This window comes from Equus przewalskii, chromosome 1 (genome assembly GCF_037783145.1).
Source record: "Equus przewalskii isolate Varuska chromosome 1, EquPr2, whole genome shotgun sequence".
Taxonomy (NCBI): domain Eukaryota; kingdom Metazoa; phylum Chordata; class Mammalia; order Perissodactyla; family Equidae; genus Equus; species Equus przewalskii.
This window is the reverse complement of record NC_091831.1, coordinates 71,844,912-71,868,265: the sequence shown is the minus strand read 5'-3', so window position 1 is coordinate 71,868,265 and position 23,354 is coordinate 71,844,912. Positions and strand designations below refer to the sequence as shown.

General features: G+C 37.9%; 1 protein-coding gene and 1 long non-coding RNA gene across 15 annotated transcripts in view; one reads left to right on the top strand and one right to left on the bottom strand.

Moving 5' to 3' along the window:
* Nucleotides 1-21,764, top strand: LOC103567766 (zinc finger protein 248-like). Of its 14 annotated transcripts, XR_011524703.1 has the most exons (10): nucleotides 14-114; nucleotides 899-962; nucleotides 1,505-1,550; nucleotides 1,694-1,795; nucleotides 1,895-1,936; nucleotides 9,716-9,842; nucleotides 10,109-10,204; nucleotides 14,928-15,998; nucleotides 16,763-16,844; nucleotides 17,278-21,764. XR_011524703.1 is itself a non-coding variant. In XM_070567649.1 (9 exons), exons 5-9 carry the CDS (start codon nucleotides 1,922-1,924, stop codon nucleotides 16,777-16,779), a joined length of 1,326 nt encoding a protein of 441 aa, XP_070423750.1. In that variant the 5' UTR covers nucleotides 14-114; nucleotides 899-962; nucleotides 1,505-1,550; nucleotides 1,694-1,795; nucleotides 1,895-1,921; the 3' UTR covers nucleotides 16,780-19,381. The 14 variants fall into 14 exon arrangements, 10 of the variants coding, with proteins under 10 accessions (XP_008542723.1, XP_008542726.1, XP_008542722.1 ...); XR_548767.2 differs by lacking the exon at nucleotides 1,505-1,550 and having other exon boundaries at nucleotides 3-114; XM_070567649.1 differs by having other exon boundaries at nucleotides 16,763-19,381.
* LOC139074881 (uncharacterized) overlaps nucleotides 11,733-23,354 on the bottom strand; it is a 27,186-nt gene continuing 15,564 nt past the window's right edge. The window contains exon 3 of the long non-coding RNA XR_011524764.1: nucleotides 11,733-11,863. This is a non-coding gene — a long non-coding RNA (uncharacterized lncRNA). The remainder of the gene's footprint in view (nucleotides 11,864-23,354) is intronic.

Here is a 23,354-nt window from a genome sequence, read left to right as displayed (position 1 = left end):
CTCCTTCTGCGCATGTGCATCCCCGCCTTCTCCTCCCCTAGTCCTTGCCCGGCCTCCAGCCCCTCGTGGGAAACAATCCCTGGCCTCCAGGTCCACTCGGCAAGGGAGCTGCGGGTGAGCCCCGGAGGGTGGGGGCGAAGGCAGAGGGGGCCTTGCGCAGCTCGGGGGTCTGGTGGGGGCGGTGGTGCCCGGTGGTGGGTAGGAGCCCCGCGGACACTGGCCGGATCCCTGGCGTCTGCAGCGCCTGCAGAGTTGAAGGGACGGCGAGCGAGGGCGCCTGTGTCTAAAGGGGCCGAGGGCCGGCGTGGGAACCTGGGCTCTCGGGCTTGCTGCGCCCGCAGGTGTCCCGCCCCTGCCCTGAGCCGGCGGCGCTGTCGGGTGGTCCCGAGTGGGGAGTGCGCGTGCGTGACGTGTGCGCTGGTCCCACGGGCGTGCGGTGGGGGTGGGGAAGAGCGAGTGCGCGTGCGCGACTTGCGCGCGTTTGGCGTAGTGACGTGTGCGCCTGCGTTTCTTGTGCGCTGTGCTTAGGAAGCGAGGTGGCTGGGGACCGGTGTCGGGGAGAACGAGTGCGCCAGGCGGGGGGGCGGATATAAATGAATTGTTCCCAATTAGCCGACGTGAGACTCGGTTTCCTTATCTGTAAAATGCGGGTCTGAAGAATATTTGCCGCGTTGTGTTAGCTGCTGTTGTATTATTTGTTAGGTGTGTAATAACTGCGGCCGGGGCTTGGCCAAGTCTCTAGGGCCCGCGTTCCTCAGTTAACTCATTCGTGAATAACGGAGGAGGGTAGGGGCTGGACTAGCTAGCCTAAGCTTTCCTGGCCCTAACGTTACCCAGATACCAGGTTATTCTTTATTATGTATTCATTTGTTATTTGTTATGTATAATCACGACACAGTATCCTGAAGCCATCGAAGGCTGTGTGACGGTGGAAGGTCTGGGACAAATTTAAGAAGAGCGAGGTGAGCTGGAGCTGAGACGGGTGGGCTCGCAGGCTACACAGGAAATGTCACCTCTCTGGAGAGTTTGTGAGGGCGTGGTCGGGGATGAAAGGCTCACCAGCCATAGCTTAAGGAATTCTGTCCTTACCCCTCCCTAAACAACTGCTACTCCCCTCGTTCTTCCTCCCCTCTTTCCCGAGGTGAGCTGCCCTCAGACAGTGTCCCATTGTTGATGGCATTTAGAGGGATGCTGAGGTTCCCGCTCTCCCGGCCTTATAGCCACACAGGATGGTAGTGCAGGCAGGTCCTTTTTGAGTTAGACGTTTTGACCTTATTTGAAAGATTAAAAAAATTGAGTCTGAGAAGGTGAAGGCTGACACAATTTGTTAATGGCAGAACCAAGATTAAAAGTCAAGTCTGCAGATTGCTAGGCTACTGCCCATTTTGTCACTGTTAGGTCAAAGTTAGTTTCTTATTAAAAGAGCCTTTTGAAAATTGTAAGCAGGTTAGAACAAACATTTCAAAAAATGTATCTTCTTAAACACCCCCATCCCTTTTTTCAGAGGTTTCTTGGATTATCTGACCTCATGGGATTAATGGTGTTACCAGGTAAATAGATAAACAAGTTGGCTTGAGGGCTTTTTTTCCCAACCCTGCAACGTAAGGTTGACAAATCCATAGTGTTTCCTCCTCTAGATTACTGTTATATGTTAAACTCATCTTCTCATGTTTTTAATTTTTCTGTGTCACAGAACCTAAATTGGTAATAAATCAATAAGAAACAAATGTTTACATTCACTCAGTGAAAAGTATCATGTCTAAACTCAACATATATCGGAGCCACACATGGACATGTAAGTATCTTGTGTGTGGAGCTGTGTAGGCAGGTGAATCCAGGAACTGCAAGGCCGGCCAAGTTCTCCTGACTTCCTTCTTCCTTCCTTCTCCCTCAGCTCTCCCGCCTCTGCTAAGAGCAGAAAATGAACGAATCCCAGGTGAGTTTTTTGTTTATTTGTTTCCAATTTATTTTAAAGTGAGTTTTCTTAAGTTTATAGGGATTTGTATTTTTGAAGTGAAAAAGTAGAAATTGGCAAAAATTTACATTAAGGGAAATGTAGTGAGAGTTACAAGTCCAAAGTAGGGCAGTTGGCAAAATTAGATGCAGGATTTTTAATTTTACAGATTTATACAAGTTATTATAAAATTTTCTTTGATCTTCCTAATAATAACACTGAAATAAATACAATATAGTGCCTATAGTCATTTCGTGGTGGAAACAGCACAGTGCCAAAGCAGAACTCAGTGCACATACTTTTCAGGGGACCAAACAGTGACGTTTGAGTAGATAGCTCTCTCATGGTCCTACTTGATCCAGGAAAAAAACCTTGAAGATCTGGCAGAATGGAACGACTGCATGTCCTAAAAATAACTCTCCATAAATGCTTGTTTGTATTTCTAGCTTGAGGAGCAGACAGTTCTGGCTTTTGTTTCTGCATTTCTCATTTACATTTCAGCCTAATGAATGTAGTCTTGCTCCTTTACCACCGCTCACCTGAATCCCTTCCAGAAAAGTCTTTGTCTTACTTGACCCTTCTGCAGCATTTGATACTATTTTCCATATTCTCTTTGTTTTGAGTCTTTTCTGTTGTCTATGACACCACATCAATTGTGGATGTTCCATAGTTTATTAAACTAATTATTACCTATTTCCAGCCTTTTGCTACTACAAACCATGTTTTAATGAATAACCTTGAACATATAGGTTTATTCTATCAGATAAATTCCCGGAAGTGAGATTGCCAGGTTCAAGGGTGAATACAATTGATAAACTTGATCAGTTTGGTGGGGTTATAGTATCATTTTGTATTCCCATTCCCACTGCATGAGAGTGTGTGTTTTTTCACAGCTTCTCCCATGGATGTATGTGGTTCAACTTTTGGATTTTTGGCAGCTTATAGGTAAAAAGTGGAATTTTGTGTAGTTTGCATCTGCAATTTTCTTAACCCTGAGTGAGGTTGAATATTTTTTTCATGTATCTACAAGGTGTCTTTATTTGTATTTCTGTAAACTTTCTGTTCCTATTTTTTGCTCATTTTGCTCTTAGGTTTCTGGCTTTATTATTTTTTTCCCCCGTGTATAGTTAGCTCTTTATATAGCAGGGATACAAATGCTTGTCTATTTTATGAGTTACAAACTATTGTTTTCTGGTATATCGTTTGTCTTTTGATGACTGTTCGTGGTGTTTTTCTCCCATCCAGGTATCCTGTTTCAGGATGCCACATTTCATTTAGTTGTTATATTTCCTTAGGCTTCCCTTGGCTGTGACAATTTCTTAGACTTTCCTTGTTTTTGATGACGTTAACAGTTTTGAGGAGTACAAAACAAGTGTTTTGTAAAATGTCCCTTAATTGCGATTTGTCTGCTGTTTTTCTCATGATTGGACTGGGGTTATGAGTTTCTTGGAGGAAGACCACAGAAGTAAAGTGTCATTTTGTCTCATCGTATCAAAGGAAAATGCTCTCAGCATGATTTATCACATTTGATGTATCGCTGAGGTCGTGTGGTCGTTTCTCCACTGTAAAGTTACTCTTTTTTCCTCTGCTTTCATACTATACTCTGGCAGGAAGTGGGGAGTTATGCTGCACCTCCTTCATGATGGAGTATCTACACAAATTATTAGGTATACTGTAGAGAAGATTTGTCTGTTCTCTCCCATTTATTAATTTATTCAGCTATTTATTTATATCAGTATGAGCTGATGGTTAGTTATTTTCTACTTTGGTTATAGTCTAATACTACCTTGTTCATTTGTTGCTTAAATTGTTCCAGGTTGCTTATTAAGAGCACTTTTAATTGGTTCCTGTGTCCTTTTGACATACCCCATTATTGTATTTTTGTTTGAGTACCTCTTTACTTTCTGGTACTAGAAGATATTCCAGGTCCATCTTATATATATGCCTTGCTTTAGAATTAGCCATTTTTTCCTGAAGGGCTCAGGTTCCTTTTATTGGAGCATGGTTTTAGAAACCAAGATTGGAGGGCTACGTGTGCCTGTTGCTACTGGTGTGTCGTTGCTTGTAGACCATCTCAGCAGGCTGAACAAGGAAATATATGTGTATACCAACTCATGTATATATACATATCTATAAATACTTTGGTACATAACCATCAGTATCTGTATTAAGCTAAGCATAATCCACACTGCTGTCTCCTGCTGTAATCATTACCACATGGGACATCCTAGCTTTCTCTCTTGCTTGTCTGTAATCTCCCACTCTAACAATGAGAATCTGGCTACTACCACTATCTGCATTTCATTTACTTAATTACTCAATTTCAGCATGTATAAGTGATTTCAGAGTTGTTAACCCATGGACTCCTGGCTCCTTCCAGTTTTTTGCCACTATGAATTAAGCTGCTAGAAGTATTTGTATGTAGGTTTTTGCTTGGACATAAGTTTTCAAACACATAGGGTGTGAAATTGGTGGATCATGTGTTAAGACTGTGTTTAGCTTTGCAATAAACTGCCAAACTGCTTTACAAAGGTGCTGTATCATTTTGCATTCCTACCAACCACGAACCAGAATTCCTGTTGTTTTGCATCTGGACCTGAAATTGATATTGTCATTCTTTGGATTTATTCTAATGCATCATGGTGTCACGTTTTTGTTTTAATTTGCATTTCCCTAATGACAGATGATGTTGAGCATTTGTTCGTAAGTTTATTTGTTATCCATATATCTTTTGTGACATGTTTGTTAAGATCTTTTGCTCATTTTTCAATTGAGTTATTTTCTTGAGTTTTAAGAGTTCTTTTGTATATTTTGGATGCAGTCTCTTATTAGATATATGTGTTGCAGATATTTTCTCCCAGTCTATGGCTCATCCTTTCATTTTCTTAGAAGTATCTTTTGCAGAACAGAATATTTTATTTTTGATAAACCCTCCTGTGTATTTTTTTTTCGTGGAATGTGCTTTTTCTGTTGCATCTAAAAAACACATCACCAAATCCAAGATCACATAGATTTCCTATCTTCTGTGGTCTATATTTTATTATAGAAATTTTATCATTTTGCATTTTGGTCTATGATTCATTTTTAGTTAATAGTTGTGTAAGGTGTAAGCTTTTTGTCTAGGTTCTTTTTTTTGCATGGATATCCAGTTGTTCAAGCACCATTTGTTGAAAGATTATCTTTTCTCCATTTAATGCCTTTGTGCTTTTGTCAAAAGTCAGTTGACTGTATTTCGGTGGATCTATTCCTGGACCCTCTATTCTGTTCCATTGATCTATGTGTGTCTTTCACCATTAACACACTGTCTTGATTACTTGTAGCTTTATAGTAAGACTTGAAATCAGGTAATGTGAATCCTCTTTTTTCTTCCACATTATGTTGGCTGTTCTAGGTCCTTTACCTTTCTGTGTAAGTTTGAGAATCATTTTGTCAGTATCTACAAAATAGCTGGGATTTTTATTGGAATTGCATTGAATTTATAGATTAAGTTGGAAAGAATTGACATCTGAACAATATGGATTCTTCTGATTGATAAATATGGAATGTCTCTTCATTTATTTAGATCTTTGATTTCTTCCATCAGTTTTGTGTTTTTCTCTATATCCCTGTAGTATATTAGTTAGATTTATACTTGAGATTTTTTTCTTTTTGGTGCTGTTGTAAATGGTATTTTTTTTCATTCAAAAATTTGAAATTCCAGTAGTTTATTCTGATATAGTAGTCCCCCCATCCATGGTTTCAGTTACCCATGAACAATAGTGTTGTGAAAATACTAAATGGAAAATTCCAGGAATAAATAATTTGTAAGTTTCAAATTCCATGCTGTTCTGAGTAGTGTGATGAAATCTTGTGCTGTTCTGTCCCATCAAGGATGTGAATCATCCCTTTGTCCAGCATATCCACGCTGTATATGCTACCCACCTATTAGTCACTTAGTAGTTGTCTAGGTTATCAGATCGACTGTCCCAGTATTGCAGTGCTTGTGTTCAAGTAACCCTTATTTTACTTAATAATGGTCTCAAAGTGCAAGAGTAGTAATGCTGGCAATTTGGAGATGCCAAAGAGAAGTTAATGTTCTTAATCTCTTACTGTGCCTAATTTATAAATTAAACTTTGGAACATATCTCCCACAGATAAGGGGAGTACTACTGTGTAGGAAAGCAGTTGACTTTTTTATATTGACCTTGTAAGCTATGATGTTGCTATATTTGCATATTACTTCCAGGAGGGGTTTTTTTTGGTAAATTCTTTGGGATTTTTCTACCTAGACAATCATGTTGACTTTGAGTAAAGACAGTTTTATTTTTCCTTTCCGATCATATACATTTTATTTCTTTTGGGTTTTTTTTTGTTTATTTTATTTTGTTTTTAGTCTTACTGCAGTAGCTAGGACTTCCAGTACAAAACTGAATAAGAGTATTGAGACTGGACATCCTTGCTTTGCTCCTGTGCTTAGGGGAAAGATGTCCAGTCTCTTAACATTAAATATGATGTTAGCTGTAGGGTTTTTGCAGATAGTCTTTTATCAAGCTGAGAAAATTCCCTTCTATTCCTAGTTTGCTGAGAGTTTTTTTTATCATAAATGGCTGTTGGATTTTGTCAAATGCTTTTTCTTCATCAATTGATTTGATCATGTAATTTTTCTTCTTTGGCCTGTTAATGTGCTGTATTAAATTGATTGATTTTTGGGAGCCAGCCCCGTGGCCAAGAGGTTCAGTTCATGCATTCTCCTTTGGTGGCCTGGGGTTCGCTGGTTTGGATCCTGGGCGTAGACCCATGCACTGCTTGTCAGGCCATGCTCTGGCAGCATCCCACATAGAAGAACTAGAATGACTGACAACTAGGATATACTTCTATGTACTGGGGCTTTACGGGAGAGGGAAAAAAAGTGAAAGATTGGCAACAGATTTCAGCTCAGGGCTAATCTCCCTCGCCAAAAAAAAAGCATACCTGAAAAAAAAAAAGATTTTTCTTCAATGGTGACTCAGCCTTCCATACCTGGAATAAAGTCTACTTGGTTGTGATTTATAATTCTTTTTATACATTGTCATATTTGATTTGCCAGTATTTGAGGGGCTTTGTATCTGTGTTAATGAGGGATATTGGTCTTTAGTTTTCTCATAATGTCTTTATCTGGTTTTGTTATTAGGGTAATGTTGCCCTCATACGATGAGTTTAAAAGTGTTATTTACTGGAGGAGATTGTGGAGAATTGTTATCTTTTACATAAATGTTGAATAGAATTCACCAGTGATACCACCTGGGCTTGATGTTCTGTTTTGGAAGTGTTTGAATTATTAATTCAATTTTTTTTTAACAAATCTAGGTCTATTCACATTATCTGTTTCTCCTTGTGTGATTCTGGTAGCTGTGTCTTTTAAGGAATTTGTCCGTTTCATCTAAGTTATCAATTTTTCAGAAATAAAATTGTTTGTAGCATTCTCTTATTATTCTTTTAATGTCTTCAGGATCAGTCATGTTGACCTATCTTTCATTTCTGAGATTTGCAGTTTGTTTGTTGCTTTTCTTGGTTAGCTGGTCTGGAGGTTTATTAATTTTATTGAACTTTTCAGAGAAGCAGTTTTTGGTTTCATTGATTTTCTCTCTTTTTTTCATGTTTTCAATTTCATCGATTTATTCTGATTTTTTTTTATTTCCTTTATTTTGCTTGCTTTAGGCTTAATTTGCATTTTTCTCTAGTTTACCAAGATGGAAGCTTAGGTTACTGATTTTAAATCTTTCTTTTCTAATGTATACATTTGATGCTATACATTTCCTTCTATGCACTGCTTTCACTACATCCTACAAATTTTGGTAAGTGGTATTTTCATTTTTATTTCATTTAAAATATTTTTTAAAATTTCTGGGACATCTCCTTTGACCTGTAACTTATTTCCAAGAGTGCTGTTTAATTTTCAAGTATTTGGTGGATTTTCCAGCTGTCTCTTGCTTACTGATTTCCATTTAATTCCACTGTGGTCTGAGAACATATTTTGTATGATAGCTTTTGTTTTAAATTTAGGAAGGTGTGTTTTGTGGCCTAGATGATGGTCTGTTTTGGTGAATGTTCCATGTGAGCTAGAATAGAATGACAGAATGTGTATTGTATTTATTTTGGATGGAGTATTCTACAAATGTTAGATCATGTTGATTGATAGTACTGTTCAGGTCATCTATATACTTTCTGATTTTCTGTCTGCTTGGTCTCTCAAGACTGACAGAGGGGTGTTGAAGTCTCCACCCATGATTATAGATTTGTCATTTTCTCCTTTCAGTTCCATCAGTTTTTGCCATATGTGTTTTGATACTCTTTTGTTAGATGTATACATATTTCAGATTGTATCTTCTTTCTCTAAAGGATTTTGAATCCACCTAATGAGTTCTTAATTTCAGATATTGTATTTTTCAACTCTAGAATGCCCAATTTCTGCCCATGAGTGTACATATATGTATACACACATGCATCAGAAGTCCCCAAGACCATCTCCAGGTTCAATGATTCACTAGGATAACTCAGCATGTAGTTGTACTTATAGCTATGACTCATTAAAGTGAAAGGATACAAAGCACAATCAGCAAAGGGAAAAGGCACGTGGGGCATAGCCCAGAGGAAACCAAGTGCAAGCTTCTAAGTGTCTTCTCCCAGGACACACTGAAGTCCTCTTGCAATGAGATGTGACAACAAGTGTAAAATGTCTGCCAGGGAAGCTCAGAAGACACTCAGAACTCAGTTATTATCAGGGGCTAGTCACATAGGTACTTTCTATTTAGCACATAAAATTTCAGACTCCCAAAGGAATGCATGTGTGCAGCATAAACCATATTGTTTACACAAATAGTTTAGGCTCAGTGAAGCATTCTTATCGGGGAATGGTGAGAACCCTCCTGACATCCAAGGTCCCAGATGCCAGCCAAGGGACACCCTTGTAGCAGACCTTTCAAAGGATCGCAGTCTCATAGCTACTCTGTTAATTCTTTTCTGGACAACACACATACCATATATCTGTTGAACTTCTCCCATCTTTTCATTTATTTTGTTTATGTTTTCCTCTGTTTTATTGAACATATTATAATTCATTTGAAGTGCTTGTTTAATTCCAATATCTGGGTCCCCTATGGGTCCACTTTTATTTTCTATTTTATTCTTAGTTCCTGTCTCTTCACATAACATGAAGTTTTTTATTGGATGCCAAACATTGTATTTAACAAAAAAAAAATTGGTAGAGCCTGCAGAAAATGATCTCTTTTAGCAGAGAGGAGTCATCTTTTTCTCTGGTGGGCAGGTAGTTTAATTAGTCGTGAGCTGAGCTTGGTCAGGGCCTGCACCATATTCATTTTAATCTCGCTATTCAGTTTAACAATTGAAAGTTTTACTTCCTCAGTGGAAGATAATATGAAAGAACTAACTTTTCATTGGTAACCCCAGTCTGCTTTGTGCATACTGCTAGCTCCTGCAATGTCTAATATAATAAATGTTAATGTATATGTCTCCTTACCAGGTCGTAAACCCTTTGAGAACAGGAACTGTTACTTGTTTGTTTGTTTTCGTCAGTAAGTATTAGCAGCTACTAGGACAGTTCCAGGCCCTTAGTGTAAACTTAATTTGTACAAGATATTTCTTTTATCCTAGATAGTATAGCACAAAAGAAGGCAATCTTATATGTCAATTTTTAGTAAACTCTAAATAGATTAGTTCTTTTAAATCTTTTCCACATCATACAGTTCTGACAGCTTTATATAGAAAAGGAATATACCGTTACAGGAACAAGTGTCTTTCAAAGATGTATGTGTGGACTTCACCCAGGAAGAGTGGTATTTGCTGGATCCAGCTCAGAAGATTTTATACAGAGATGTGATCTTGGAAAATTACAGCCACCTTCTCTCAGTAGGTAAGAATTTTTTTCCATATGATCACCAGTAGCATGCATTTGTTAGTCGATGAAACATGAACTCCCTGTGGAATTTTCTGATTTGAAGCTTGAGATTAAAGGCTCTGATATGACCCATCCCTTTTGGCCACCATAAAGAAATATGTTCTTTTTCAGGGATTGGTTCATTTGGGCACCTCCTTTGGACGGGTCCTGAAGCTATACCTTTCTTCCCCGTCATTTTTTCAGAATCCCCAAAGCCAGGCTGTATTATTTTCTCTTAACAGGGTATTGCATTACTAAGCCAGAAGTGATCTTCAAGATAGAGCAAGGAGAAGAGCCCTGGATATTAGAGGGAGGATTCCCAGGCCATTCTCGCCCAGGTGAGTTACTGAGTTCACAGGCAGATGGAAACCAGAGGAAATGAGATCTTAGGCCATTGGTTTAGGGTTTATCACCTTTGAAATATTTCTCAGAAATTTTTTTTTTAGCCCCAGACCTTTAGAAGTGACTAAGGACAGTTGACTCACATCCCTCCATTACCTTAATCACATTCCTCCATGTCACTTTTACTCATAAATGCTTTCCTTTGTTCTTTGACATTTTAGAGTGATTTACCTATACCCATAATTCAAACTCCGTTGGCTTCATCTTAGATAGTTTTTCTTGGTTAATTTCTCTTTTAAAATTGTACACCTTCCCTCTGTTGTCTTTGGATACCTTTTGTTAGCTGGTATGTATTCATGCAATAATTCCAGATATTCATTTAACAAATATATGATGAACACTCACTATGACCCAGTTATGTTTTTAGGTAAGTAAAAGAATAATATTGCTGTTATCATACAGTGTGTATTACAATGAGGGACAAAGAGCAAATGTGTGTTTGCATATGTGTGTGTGTATGTAGATATATGTGCATGTATAACACACACAATGTTGGGTGGTAGTAAGTACTGTTTAGGTAGTAAGTACTGTTAAAGCAGTGGAAAGGGGGATAGAGAATGATGGCATGTGCTATTTGGTGAGGAAGTCAGAGGAGACCTTTTTAATGAGGTCCACAGTAGAGATGAGACTAATAAAGAGAGAGTGTGAGCTTTGTGGACTGTGAGTATTCCAGGCAGAGGGAAGATCAGGTGCTGAACTTCTCAGACAGTGTGTTCTTAGAGCATTTGAAGAATAGCAAGGATGTCAGTGTGGCTGGAGGCGAGTGGGTATGGGGGAGATTGGTACAAGATAATGTCATAAGAAGTAACACGGACCATGAGTGGATACATTAATTTTGAGTGATGTGAGAAATCCTTGAGTTTTTTTGAGTAAATGTAGATCAAATTAAGTTATCAAATCTGATTTACAGTTTAAAAAGGGTCTCTCTGAGTTCTTTGCAGTGAATACACTGTAGTGGATAGGTGGTGTTTAGGCATGAGCAAGGAAGGAATACCAGTTAGGAGACTATTATGTACTCCAAAGGAGAGAGGATAGTGGCTAAGGCTATGTGAGAAGGGCTGAGAAGTGGTATGTTTGTAAATATATCTTGAAGATGAGACCAAGAGGATTTGCTGTGAATTAGATATAGAGTGTGAGAGAAAGGGAGGAGTCAAGCATGAGCCCAATGGTTTGTCTCAAGCAGCTGGATAAATTAGGGTGCCATTTACTGAGAGAGAGAAAATTAGGGAGGAAACATTATAGGGGAGTTATTACAAATTTAAATTTGGACATGCGAAGTTGGAGATAACTGTTAGTCTGTGTATTGAATAGGAGGTTGGATATATACAAGTATGAGGTACAGGGTTGAGGTCAGAACTAGAGGTATCTGTTTGAAAGCCATCAGCTCTAGGTGGTGCTAAAGGCATGGGGCTTCTGATCAGAGGTTGGCAGACTTTTTTGTAAAAGACTAGATAGTAAATATTTTGGGCTTAGTCGACCACGTGTGGTCTTGGTGATGGTGGTTGTTGCTGCTGCTGCTCCTCTTACCTCTTTCTCCTCCTCCTCTTTCTTCTTCCTCCTCACTCTTCCCTGCTCCCTCTTCCATCTTTTTCCCTCTAAAGACATAAAAAACATTTTTAGTTCAAGGACCATTACCTTGCAGTCATAGTTTGCTGACCCCTTTTCTAGAGAGTGGTTGTTTGTGAAAGATGTAGTCCTGGGACAATACCACTTTTACAAGGTGTGTAAATCCATTATATCTTATCATTAGAGGAGATGGAGAAGGAAGAATCTGAGTGACATGCAGGCCAGAGAGCCTGGTTTCCCAAGAGTCAAATAAGGAACATTCTGCCATCCTGTAGCTACCTTAAATGGCAACCATAGGGTCACTGTACTAAACCTGTTATCCCCTTTAACTAGTCTCTTCATACTCCTGTTGTTTTCCTTTCGAAACCTTCTTCTGCATCTCTTCATTTTCTCACTTTTCACTGATATCACTCAAAACCAGAACCGTGTCTGTGTTCTCTCATTCCTGGCTTGATCTAATTCATAATTGGCTCTTATTTTTTTACCTACAGCATCTAATTTATCTTGCACTGTCCTGACAGAATTGCTCCTTAATAAATGAAACTAAAGTCTCCTTTTGTTGGCTGTGGTCCTGTTCTACCTGTCTCAACTTTTCTTTCTGCTCTTTAGATTTTACACTAAACCCCGTACTATCTTAGATCTTAAAGTTCACTTATAAATGCTTTGTCTTTTATCTACAACACTCTTTATTATTTACTTTGCTTTTTCAGGTACTTTAATTAGTATTGTGCATGTAAAGTGTTTAGACCTCATATGGTACACATAGTAATGGCTTGAATGTTACTGTTTCACTTACTTTAAATTAAAGCTTGATTTTTTGCTGTAACTTAAATAGTCCATCTTTTATGACCCTAACCCACTAGTAGCTGTATCCCAGAAAACTCAGACCTGATCATATGACTGTTGCTTAGGATTTCCTTCCTTACTGAGATTTTGTTTTCCCAAAGAGAAGGCCCTTTCTTAATTTTCCTAATTCTGATATTTTAATAATTATTTTGTTGAGTAACTATGGAGACAACTTTAGATCATTCTTTTTCATCCATTCAGAAAACATTCTGTAGTACTTTTCCTAAATGCATGTTCCCATATATTTCTCATGTATTACAGCTTATCAGGTACAGGTTGGGAATTATTCATATGCATATTGTCTTTTAAGAATCATGAATGTACTGTCTCAGTGAGGTCAGAGGAAACAGGATTTTGGTATCACCTGCCAAAAGCCGGACTGTGGTCATGACAAAGGGTGTAGCATTAGCAATGGATTTATTTTACATTACAGTGAATTATACTGACACCAACTTCTTCTAAAGGCAGCAAGTGGAAGCTGAAAATGGTAGGGATGTTGTAGGGTTTGTTGGCTTTTGTCCTTTTATTATTATTTTTGTGGTTTATTGTTTTAAATTAAAGAAGGTAGCGTTTCCTGAAGGAGGTCCAGGTCCCAAGGAGAGCCAAGACTGGAGTGCAGCTAGTTGAGTGAAAGCCCTGTTGTTTGGAATGAGCAATTTGTGAGAGACCCTGCTACGGCTGCACAGAGATATTTTTAATAGACTTGTGGAATGGTGGTTTGAACACTTAGTGTGACTCCGGTTGGTATAAAGTTTTTGTTTTGATTTGTTTTTGCCAGGATAATAACTATTATCTGTTGGTCCTTAGAGTGGGCTTAGGACTATCATAGATTGTTTTTTAAACATGTGATTAATGTTACATTGGGTAGCAACAGTGAAGTATAGCCAAGAATTTTTATGATGACGTTTACTGAAGGTCTCAGAACCATATAGAGAAATGTGATCCACGCAAGTAAGTAAAAGCCATAGATGAGGCTAGATATAAAAGCAGAAAACCTTGATATAAAAGATAAGCCTAGATATAAAAGCAGACTTAGAGACCAGCATTGCCTCAGAATCAAAATCCTTTTGGGGAAAAGTAAGCTAGCAGATGGAAGGGAAGAAACATATGGTTTGATGGTCAGGACAAATTCATTAACAGCTGTGAGAAGACAAATGAACCTGGTCCTTTTGCAGAGATAGCCTGCCCCTCATCTATTTTGTGTTTCCTGTTGGACATTTGTGTTATTGTGAATCACAGCTGGATGGAGAGTTGGCGTGTGAGATAAAGCAATGTCCCTTAAAACATGAGGAAATAGGTGCTTTCAGAAATTTATTTTGATGTTGATATATCAAATTGGAAAAAGAAGAAATGCCAACTTGCATATTAGTGAGGATCCTACCACAGTAATCAAGCTGTGAGAAGATAAGGACATAAACCGTGATCTGCCTCTGCCAAACCGAATTCTTCCTCTAATATGCTTCTCAAACAGTTTTCCTTTTTAAAAGAACTCCCTTGTTGAACTCATTCAGTTCTCTGAGTTTCCCATTCCCTCCAAGAGCAACTCTCAGAAAATCCCCATCTCTTGCTCACTATGTCTTGAGTTTATTTTACCTTCTTTAGCCTGCCTCTATTACAACATTTTAAAAGATAATTATTCCTTGGGAAATAAATTAAAGGAAAAACTAGATCCTAGGGTATAGGACTATTCTGTTGAACCTGAGGAAGTTAGTGTTTTCAGAACTTCAGTTTGGTGTTGATGCGTAGAGTGGAAGCCTGTACTGTAGGAGGAACCCTCCCGCAGTAATCAGTATGTGAGGGAATTAGGACTGAATGTTGTTCTGTCTCCCCCAAACGTAGTTCATCCTCTCAAAGCCCTTGCCTAGTACTCTTCGCTGTCACTTTATCCAGTGTTTAATGTCTCTGGCTCACCCCATCCTCTTGAGTTTCCCTATTTCTGAATCAGCCACTCACCAGTTCCCTGTGCTCTGAATTTTATTTTACCTTTTCTCTGTCCAGTTTTGAAGGTTATATTTGTAAAGTGTTAAATGTCATTGCCAGTTTCCTTTCTCTGCTTTCACTGCAGCATGTATTTATTTTGCACTCAAACCAGAAGGGTAAAGGAAATGTATAGTTGGATTTAGTTCATACAAGGAATCTGAGCCTAAAACAAAAGAATTGACTATATAATAGGACATTTGTGTAAAAGTCCAATTCCATTAAAAATGTACTAGGTTCATAAGATGTGGTTATTTTTCTCATTTCTAGAAGACTGGAAAGTTGATGACCTGATAGAGAGCAGCCAGGAAAATCAAGATGAACATTTTTGGCAACTTGCTTTCACCACCAACAAAACATTAAGTACAGATAGTGGTGATAGAGTAAGGAAAACTTTCAATCTGAGTACAGACTCTGTTCCTTCAAGAAATTTTCCACATAAGATATGTGACTCATGTGAAATGAGTTTGAAAAATATTTCAGGCTTAATTATTAGTAGAAAGAACTATTCTGGAAAGAAGCCTGAAGAGTTTAATGTATGTGAGAAGTTGCATCTTGATATTAGGCATGAGAAAACTCCTAATGGAGGGAAATCTTACAAATATAATCAAAAAAGGAATGTCCTCAGTCATAGCCAGGCTCTCTCTCAGTCAATTTTTCACCAGCCTTTTGAGTATAATGAAAATGGACAAGGCTTCCATGAGGAGGCAGCCTTTTTCACAAACAAGAGAACTCAGGTAGGAGAGACACTGTGTAAATATAATGAGTGTGGAAGAACCTTCATCCAAAGTTTAAAGCTCAATTTGTCTCAGAGAACTCATTTGGAAATGGAGCCATGTGAATGCAGTATTTGTGGGAAGTCTTTCCATACGGATTTAAGATTGGGACATCAGAGAGCTCTTACAGGGGAGAATCCTTATGAATATAATGAATATGGGCAAATCTTCTGTGACAATTCAACTTTCATTATCCATCAGGGAACTTACACAAGAAAGATTCCCCATGAATATAAAGTAAGTCAGAAAATGTGGGAGAAGTCAGCCCTCTTTAAACATCAGGTAGTTCACATGAGGGAAAAACCTTATGAGCATAATGAAAATGGAAATAATTTCAACAAGAAGTCACCTCTCACCCAGCTTCGAAGAGGTCACTCAGGAGAAAAAACCTTCGAATGTGGTGAATGTGGGAAAACATTCTGGGAGAAGTCAAACCTTACTCAGCATCAGAGAACACACACAGGAGAGAAACCCTATGAATGTACTGAATGTGGGAAAGCCTTTTGTCAGAAACCACATCTTACCAACCATCAGCGAACACATACAGGAGAAAAACCCTATGAATGTAAGCAATGTGGAAAAACGTTCTGTGTGAAGTCAAACCTCACTGAACATCAGAGAACACATACAGGGGAGAAACCTTATGAATGTAATGCATGTGGAAAATCCTTCTGCCACAGGTCAGCCCTAACTGTACATCAGAGAACACACACAGGCGAGAAACCCTTTATATGTCATGAATGTGGGAAATCCTTCTGTGTGAAGTCCAACCTCATTGTACATCAAAGAACTCACACAGGGGAGAAACCCTATAAATGTAATGAGTGTGGGAAAACCTTCTGTGAGAAATCAGCTCTCACTAAACATCAAAGAACTCACACAGGGGAGAAACCCTATGAGTGTAATGGATGTGGGAAAACCTTTAGTCAGAGGTCAGTACTCACTAAACATCAGAGAATTCACACAAGGGTGAAAGCTCTTTCAACATCCTGAATGTTCAGAAGCCTTCATCCACCCTTTCTAATTTGTTGTACATAGTTTTAGAAAATGAGATTAATGAAACCCAAAGAATGCCACAAGTGACTAGAAAGTGACATCTCATTGTACTTCAGATAATTAATACTAGAGTAAAACCTTATTAATGTTTTGAATATGTGAAAGCTTTCAAGAAAAATTAAAACTTTTCATCAGAAAATTTGTGCTGAGGGGAAATTTATTCATTTAAGTCATGTGGTAAAAATCTTTAGGATTTATGTTGTATAGTGGATGTGATGCCAAAATTTTATTGTAAATATAATGGATAATATTCATTTATACCCATATTCACAGTGGAATCTGAAGCTTAAAAAAGGTTGAATGGCAACAGCATTAAACATTTATGTGAAGAGTCCCTGATGTTTGCGGGCCTTATGTGAGTATGCTAATATAACAGAAATTTGAGGTATGCTTGATTTGTATATGGGGGCCCAATATACTTGTGAAGAGAAAATATAAACCCTTAGTTAAGTAACTTTATGGTCTATATTAATATTTCCCAAAATAAATGCCACCAGTGTCTTTATAGGTTGACATAATTATACATGTGTATATATGTATATGTAAATATGTTTATACACATATATCCACACATACAGTGGTGTGCTAGTGTAAGCTCATACTGGCTTGCAAGTACTGCTGATTTTTAAATTTTCAGGAATTTTGTGAGCCAGTTGTTAAATAGAGTCATTATTTAAAAATTATATAAACTTACAATTAAATTATATTAAAAACAAAGGTAATAAATACTCAACAATCATCACTTCATAATTATTTTGTAACGTTTTGCTGTTATCTCTGTTCTTTAGGTTACTTGTATTATGGAACCTGCATGATGAACATGCTGTATAATGGTGTGCCACTGCACATCTCCAACTGAATGTGCCAACCCCACATTCAGTGCCGTCATGTTGATAGCTTGGCTTTACTGGGAGTATTTACACCATGGAAATTGGCAAACTCTACAAATCAGGGTTTTTATTTTCTCAGAGAACCTGTTGTTAAATATTTACAGTAGCACACCACTGTGTATATATGAAAATACATTTGGAAAATTCTAAGTACAAACCACATAGCCCTTCTCCTATTTCCTGACATAAATAAATGGCTATGGCCATAATTACTGAACTGCCTCTTCAGTAAAGAAGCCAAAATATGTTTTTTTGAGGTTTTTAACTACCTCTGCATCAGTCCTCTTCTAAATATCACAAGTCTCTTTATAGTGTGGCCAGTATGTTATTTTACAACCACATCACCTACCTTTTCTCTCACTTTGCTGGCATCTATGAATGAGTATGGCCATTATTACTGAACTACCACTTATATAAAAAAGCCAAAAAATATTCTTGTGAGGTTTTTCAGCTGCCTCTGGGTCAGTCACTAATGTAAATGCGTTAATAATGATATTTATATAAATTTCAGAAATGTTAACATCAGTTATGAACAGTAATACTTACTGCACTCTACAAATAAAAAGTAGTAGTATGTAATGAAATGCCTTTCTCATACTCTTGGTATCTCATTGCTGTATCTATTTAGGCATAATATGTGTAACCTGAGTTGTATGTAACCCAGGAACTATGTATTTCTATTTAATTTAATAGAGTGTCATATACCATCTCTGTCTCCTTTGTCCTGCTCTTACCTGTGCTTCCTTGGAACACATGGATAAGCAGCTCCAAGAGACACTGCCCACCTACAAGACATTCCCTACTTCTTAGGTACTGGGCTCTGTTTTGTCTCTTTGTCCATCCTTCCCCCAGATGATTTAGGGCTAAATTCAGATTAGTCTAAGTTAATTATGAAGATTCTATTCTAAAGATTTTGTTGGGGTGGACATGTGAGCAGTGAAATGTTTGGAAAATATTCTGCAGTGCTTCTGGGAGAGATCTGAGTGATAAAATATTGTCATGACATAAGAAGAGATTGTCTTTCTTCTGCTGGACTTTTTCGTGTCTGTATGTTACAGCAGATTACAGCATGTGGCCCTGAAGGGCTAAAATAGCCTGACGATAACAGTACACTCCTGGCTCAGAGGTGGCATTACTGCCACCACTGCATAGCTCTATCTGGACCTGCTCTCTACTAAGTCTTTGTATTACTGCGTTAACAGTGCTTTCTTATTTATCCTTAGGGCTGTCTGTTATTTAGAGCTGAAAGCATTCCCCCTGAACAGACAAATTCTTTTCTAAGTGTTAATGTTCTATACAGCAATTTTGGAGAAAAATTCTTTTGACAAATTAATATAGGGATGGCTATTTGTATCAGCCATGGTTCTGGTGAAAAACAGAATTCTACTCCAACTAAGAAGATTTTAATGGCAGATTTATTACAGTGGTTTGGGCCAGAAACAAGGAATATTGAAGCAACTAGCATCAATATTGAAGAGACTAGCATCAGCAGGAAGCCATTACCATCCTAAGTCCTAAAGGGGGAAAGGATGGAAACAAGTGTTACCAGAGCCCAATAAGAGCTGCCCTCATGGAGGAGGGGCCACCTCATAGGAGATACTGTGGCACCAAATTGCTGGTGCCTGCCTTTGGAGAATCCAACCAGATCCCATCTACAGGTGAGCCCAGGTGGGCAGAGAAGGTCTGGGTGGAGCCAATGGAGAATAAGCAGCGCAGTGTTTTTTATTCCTGTAAATTCCTGTGTTAAATGCTCAGTATTAGAAATAAAGTTATTCTACTAGTTGAAAGTCATGCTTCTGCTTCATTGTGCTTTTGTATTGTCATAAGTAAATTCCTTTTGGAACTGAGCACTGTGGCAGGTATGTTTGTCCTTTGATATACATAAAGCAGACATTATGTCAAGTTGCATTTTTCATATGTCCTTCTGTGATGTTTCTTGTTATATGTGGTGTGAGGTAAGCAGCTCTCTGTTCTTCCAAATAAAGAGCCAGTTGTCTCTGCACTGTTTGATTTATTCACCCTTTTTCTTGTTGGCTCGATATGGCATTTTTATCATGTACTTAAATATTATGTAGTGGCTATTGCTTTTGTCTGCTCAGTGTACCTTTTCTATGTTCTTCTAGTAATATATCCCATCCTTATGAGCACAGAGTTGGCATCTGCCTGGCCCCACATTTGAATTCATCCAGGAATAATGCTTTGTCACAAAATAGGCCCATGAGAACCATCCTAGAATATTTTTATTGAGAAGTCACCATGACCAGAGAGTTGTATCCCTTGTTGCTGCCAGTAGCTATATCAAGAAAATTTATCTTCAAGGGAGAATATAATGGTGATAAGTGTCATAAGGAAAATAAAAATAGGGAAAGTTGTCAGAAGGATGGTTTGATTTTAGATAGTGTGGAGAAGGAAAGACCTCACTGGGAAGGCTACAATGAAGAGAACGAGCCATTTGGATTTCTGGAGGAAGAGTGTGTGTGTGTCTGTAATACTTACACATGTATAACCAACAATTTTATATATCTGTGATTTCATTTCATGAAACAGTATCCTAATTAATCGTAATGTACTATGATGTTTTATTTTTTTATTGTCCTACATTCAAGAAATACTTGTTCCCATATACTAAGCTGATTTCACAAGTAACAAATGGGTCAGAGCTTGAAAACCATCGCTCAAGTGTGTAAAAGCATGAGAGGAATTGCGGGGTCATCGGTATGGCTTTCTGAAATGATTAAGCAGTTGACACTCCCAGTGCCTCGAAATTGTTTTCTGATAAACTCCCAATAATCCATTTCTTTGGAATTGGGCCCATTTTCTGTCCCCAACTTGGCCTCCCTTGCCTGGTGTGCCCTACCACTTTATATCCAGCCTGTAGTTGGCAGGGAAAGGTGGAGCCATAGCCTTTGGGAGGGTTCAAACCATGAGTATCCTAGATGCCCCCACTCACTACCCCTGCTTGTTGCCTCCCAGTCAGAGGTTGCAGCTGTAGCTGTCGCGGACCTACTGCTCTTTCTCTCTTTTTCTGGGGAAGGCTTATTGAATTGCTATTTCCACTGAATCTCCATCTGCCACCCAGTGACTGGACACTGCACAATCTCAGCCTCCTTCCTTTTATCTGAGGAACTAAGCCTCCATTTTCCCAGCCTGCCCCTCCTCTCAGACCTTACATCCCCAGGCTTCTCTTTCAGATAATGAGGAGCTGTTGTCTATTTTTAGATGCCACTTTTTAAGAACAAGGTCCCCTCAGATACTTGGGGAGGTGGAAAAGTGATGCTTAATATCTTGCATGCCTCCCACCATGTCTGGAGTCTGTAGTTGGGATGATTGATCCTCTCTTGGCTCAGTTTCCTTGTCTGCAAAATGGTAATATCCTCATCTGAAAGAGTAGGCCTTACCTTGAGCTTACTTCCAGTAACACACAGGCCCAAAATTCTCACTTGTCTAACCCCCCTAAAAGAAGCCCAAGTCCTCATAGAATAAGAGGGGAGTTCAGAATTCTTTGAATTCCAGCCCCTAATGAAGGCATGCTCTGCTCTTCTGGGTCTCTGATCACATTCCTTAAAACAGAAAAGGAACTTGGAGACACATGGCAGCCGTGACTGGTGCCCATGGAGGTAGTGGGACTTCCTAAGCCTTCCTGGGATTCTGTGCTCCTGTGCTGATGGTCCCACCGGGACCTATATTGGGAGAAGAGGGTATAAATACTCTATAGAGTATAACAGATGAGAATTCTTCAACCTCTACCCCCAATAGTTACCTCCCGTGAAATAACTCTTGGTTTTTAGTTCAGCATGTATCCTGGGCCTTTTGCCGTGCATTTCAATCCACATATATGTACCTATAGAGAATTTATAATATACTGGAGTCTTATTTTATGGGCATTTGAGTTTTGCAAATGAGAAATACTGTCAAAATATTAATAAAAGTCTTTTATTACATGCAAAATATAAATGCCGTCTCCAAATCATATTTTGTTGCCTGGAATTAGATCATTATAGAGCAGGCATGCTCAGTGATTTTCAAGCTGTATTTGTAAATTGCCACTAAAGAGAAATAAACCATATCATTCTTAATAGCCTGTGCATGCACAAGTATTACTATTTACGGTTTTTGAAGTTTTTCACATGATTCGTGAAGATAGTCTATGTTGTTATAGTTTAAAACATTAAAAAATTTCTGTAAAAGTGTATTCAAGAGTTTTAAAACTGGGAATATTGGTGGCAGTGATGAAAAACATACCTGAACATCAGTAACTTTAGAAGGATAGTCAGATTCCATGGAAGGCTGTGAAGAACTTTAACCCTGAAACACCATGCAGTTTAGTAGGTAATGATGAGAAAATAATAATGCTCAGAAAATATAAATAAAGTGACTTTAATATACCTCAAGAGTCATAGACTTTCTCTGAAATGTGCTCTTTAATTTTACTTATATGGGAAAATTCGTGAAAAAAAATACTGCTCTCTGCTGTTATCTGAAGGTGGATTGGTGTTTGGGTCAGTTTGGTTTGGCTTCTTATATTTCAGTGTTCTTTTTGGATGCACACACACGTTAAGATAATATATATATATATATTGTAAACTCCATTATTTATTTCACAGTATGTAACTAACATTTTCCATGTTAGTTTTTCTGCCCTTACATGATCATTTTTAATGACTACCTAGAATTCTATCTTATGGATCAATACCATTTTACCTCTACCCTCTCAATGCTCACTAAGGTGGCTTCCAGTAATTTTTACTATCATAAATAACATTATGGAGGAACACCTCTGAACATACATCTTTCTACACTGGTCCAAGTTTTCTTAGAATTTCTAAAAGTGTAATTTCTGGATTAAAAGGTAAATTCATTTTCAGTTCTGATGAAATTGACTCCAGAAAGGCTAAATGAATTTCACTCCCATCCAAAGTTTGGAAATGTGGGTTCCTTAAACCCATTCCCACAGTGGGTTCTGCTCTTTTACAGTTTTTTCCAACTTCATTTATACAACATAATAAAATATTTCTTAAATTGATTTTCTGGAGACATTGAACATTTTAACACTATTTATTGATTGCTCGTCTTCAGTTTCTTTCTTAATGTTGGCTCATGTCCTTAGCCTAATTTTAATTGAGGTGCTCGTCATTTTATAATAGCTGGTCATAAACGATTATTACAACATTTTCTTGGTTTATGTGCTCTTTATAAGAATCTAAATATATTTCTTACCTCATTTTACAACGAGAGCTATACATAATTGCTTTTTTCACTTAATAAATGGTTCATATCAACATGATAACATTTCTTGTTCTTTTGGAGTGTACTCTAAAATTTGCCCTTGGGAGGGCTTTTTTTTTTTTTTTGCAGTTCAGATTTCATAAATTTGAACTTTTAAATGATTTTTTGCCTGCAATTGGTGTCATGCATTCTCAACATTAAAATTATGAAATTCTTATGTTTTGAATACTTTGATATTAAGAATCCATCAAAAGAGTATTCCTTGTAATATGTGAGAGAAACATCTACTCTTGTTATGCTGTTTAGAGAGAGAACCAGTTGCCCCAGCACCATTTATTAAATAGGCACATTTTTCTCCACTTCTTTGAAACACCACCATTATCACATATTAAATTCTTACACAATCTTAGGACTTTACATGTTTTTTTTCCTGACTTAGAACTAAAATATTTAACTGTTATAACTATTAAAGACACATCTTCAGTTGAGCTTTAGTCTGCATTTTCACAAAATGGCGCTTCGTATCATGCTACATAAAATTTACATTTGTCTGGCGGCAGAACAGAAAATCTGAAAACAACTTTGTAGAGATTTTGTTTGGAATGTTGTACCATAATATACTTCATCTTTTTATTCAGGAAAATTATTACTCACATCTTAGACTACTGTTCAGTAAAGTTCTGTAGTTTCCTTCATGTGGTCTCTTCACATTTCTTATTTATGTCTATGTTTTTTTCTTTGAACTTGTA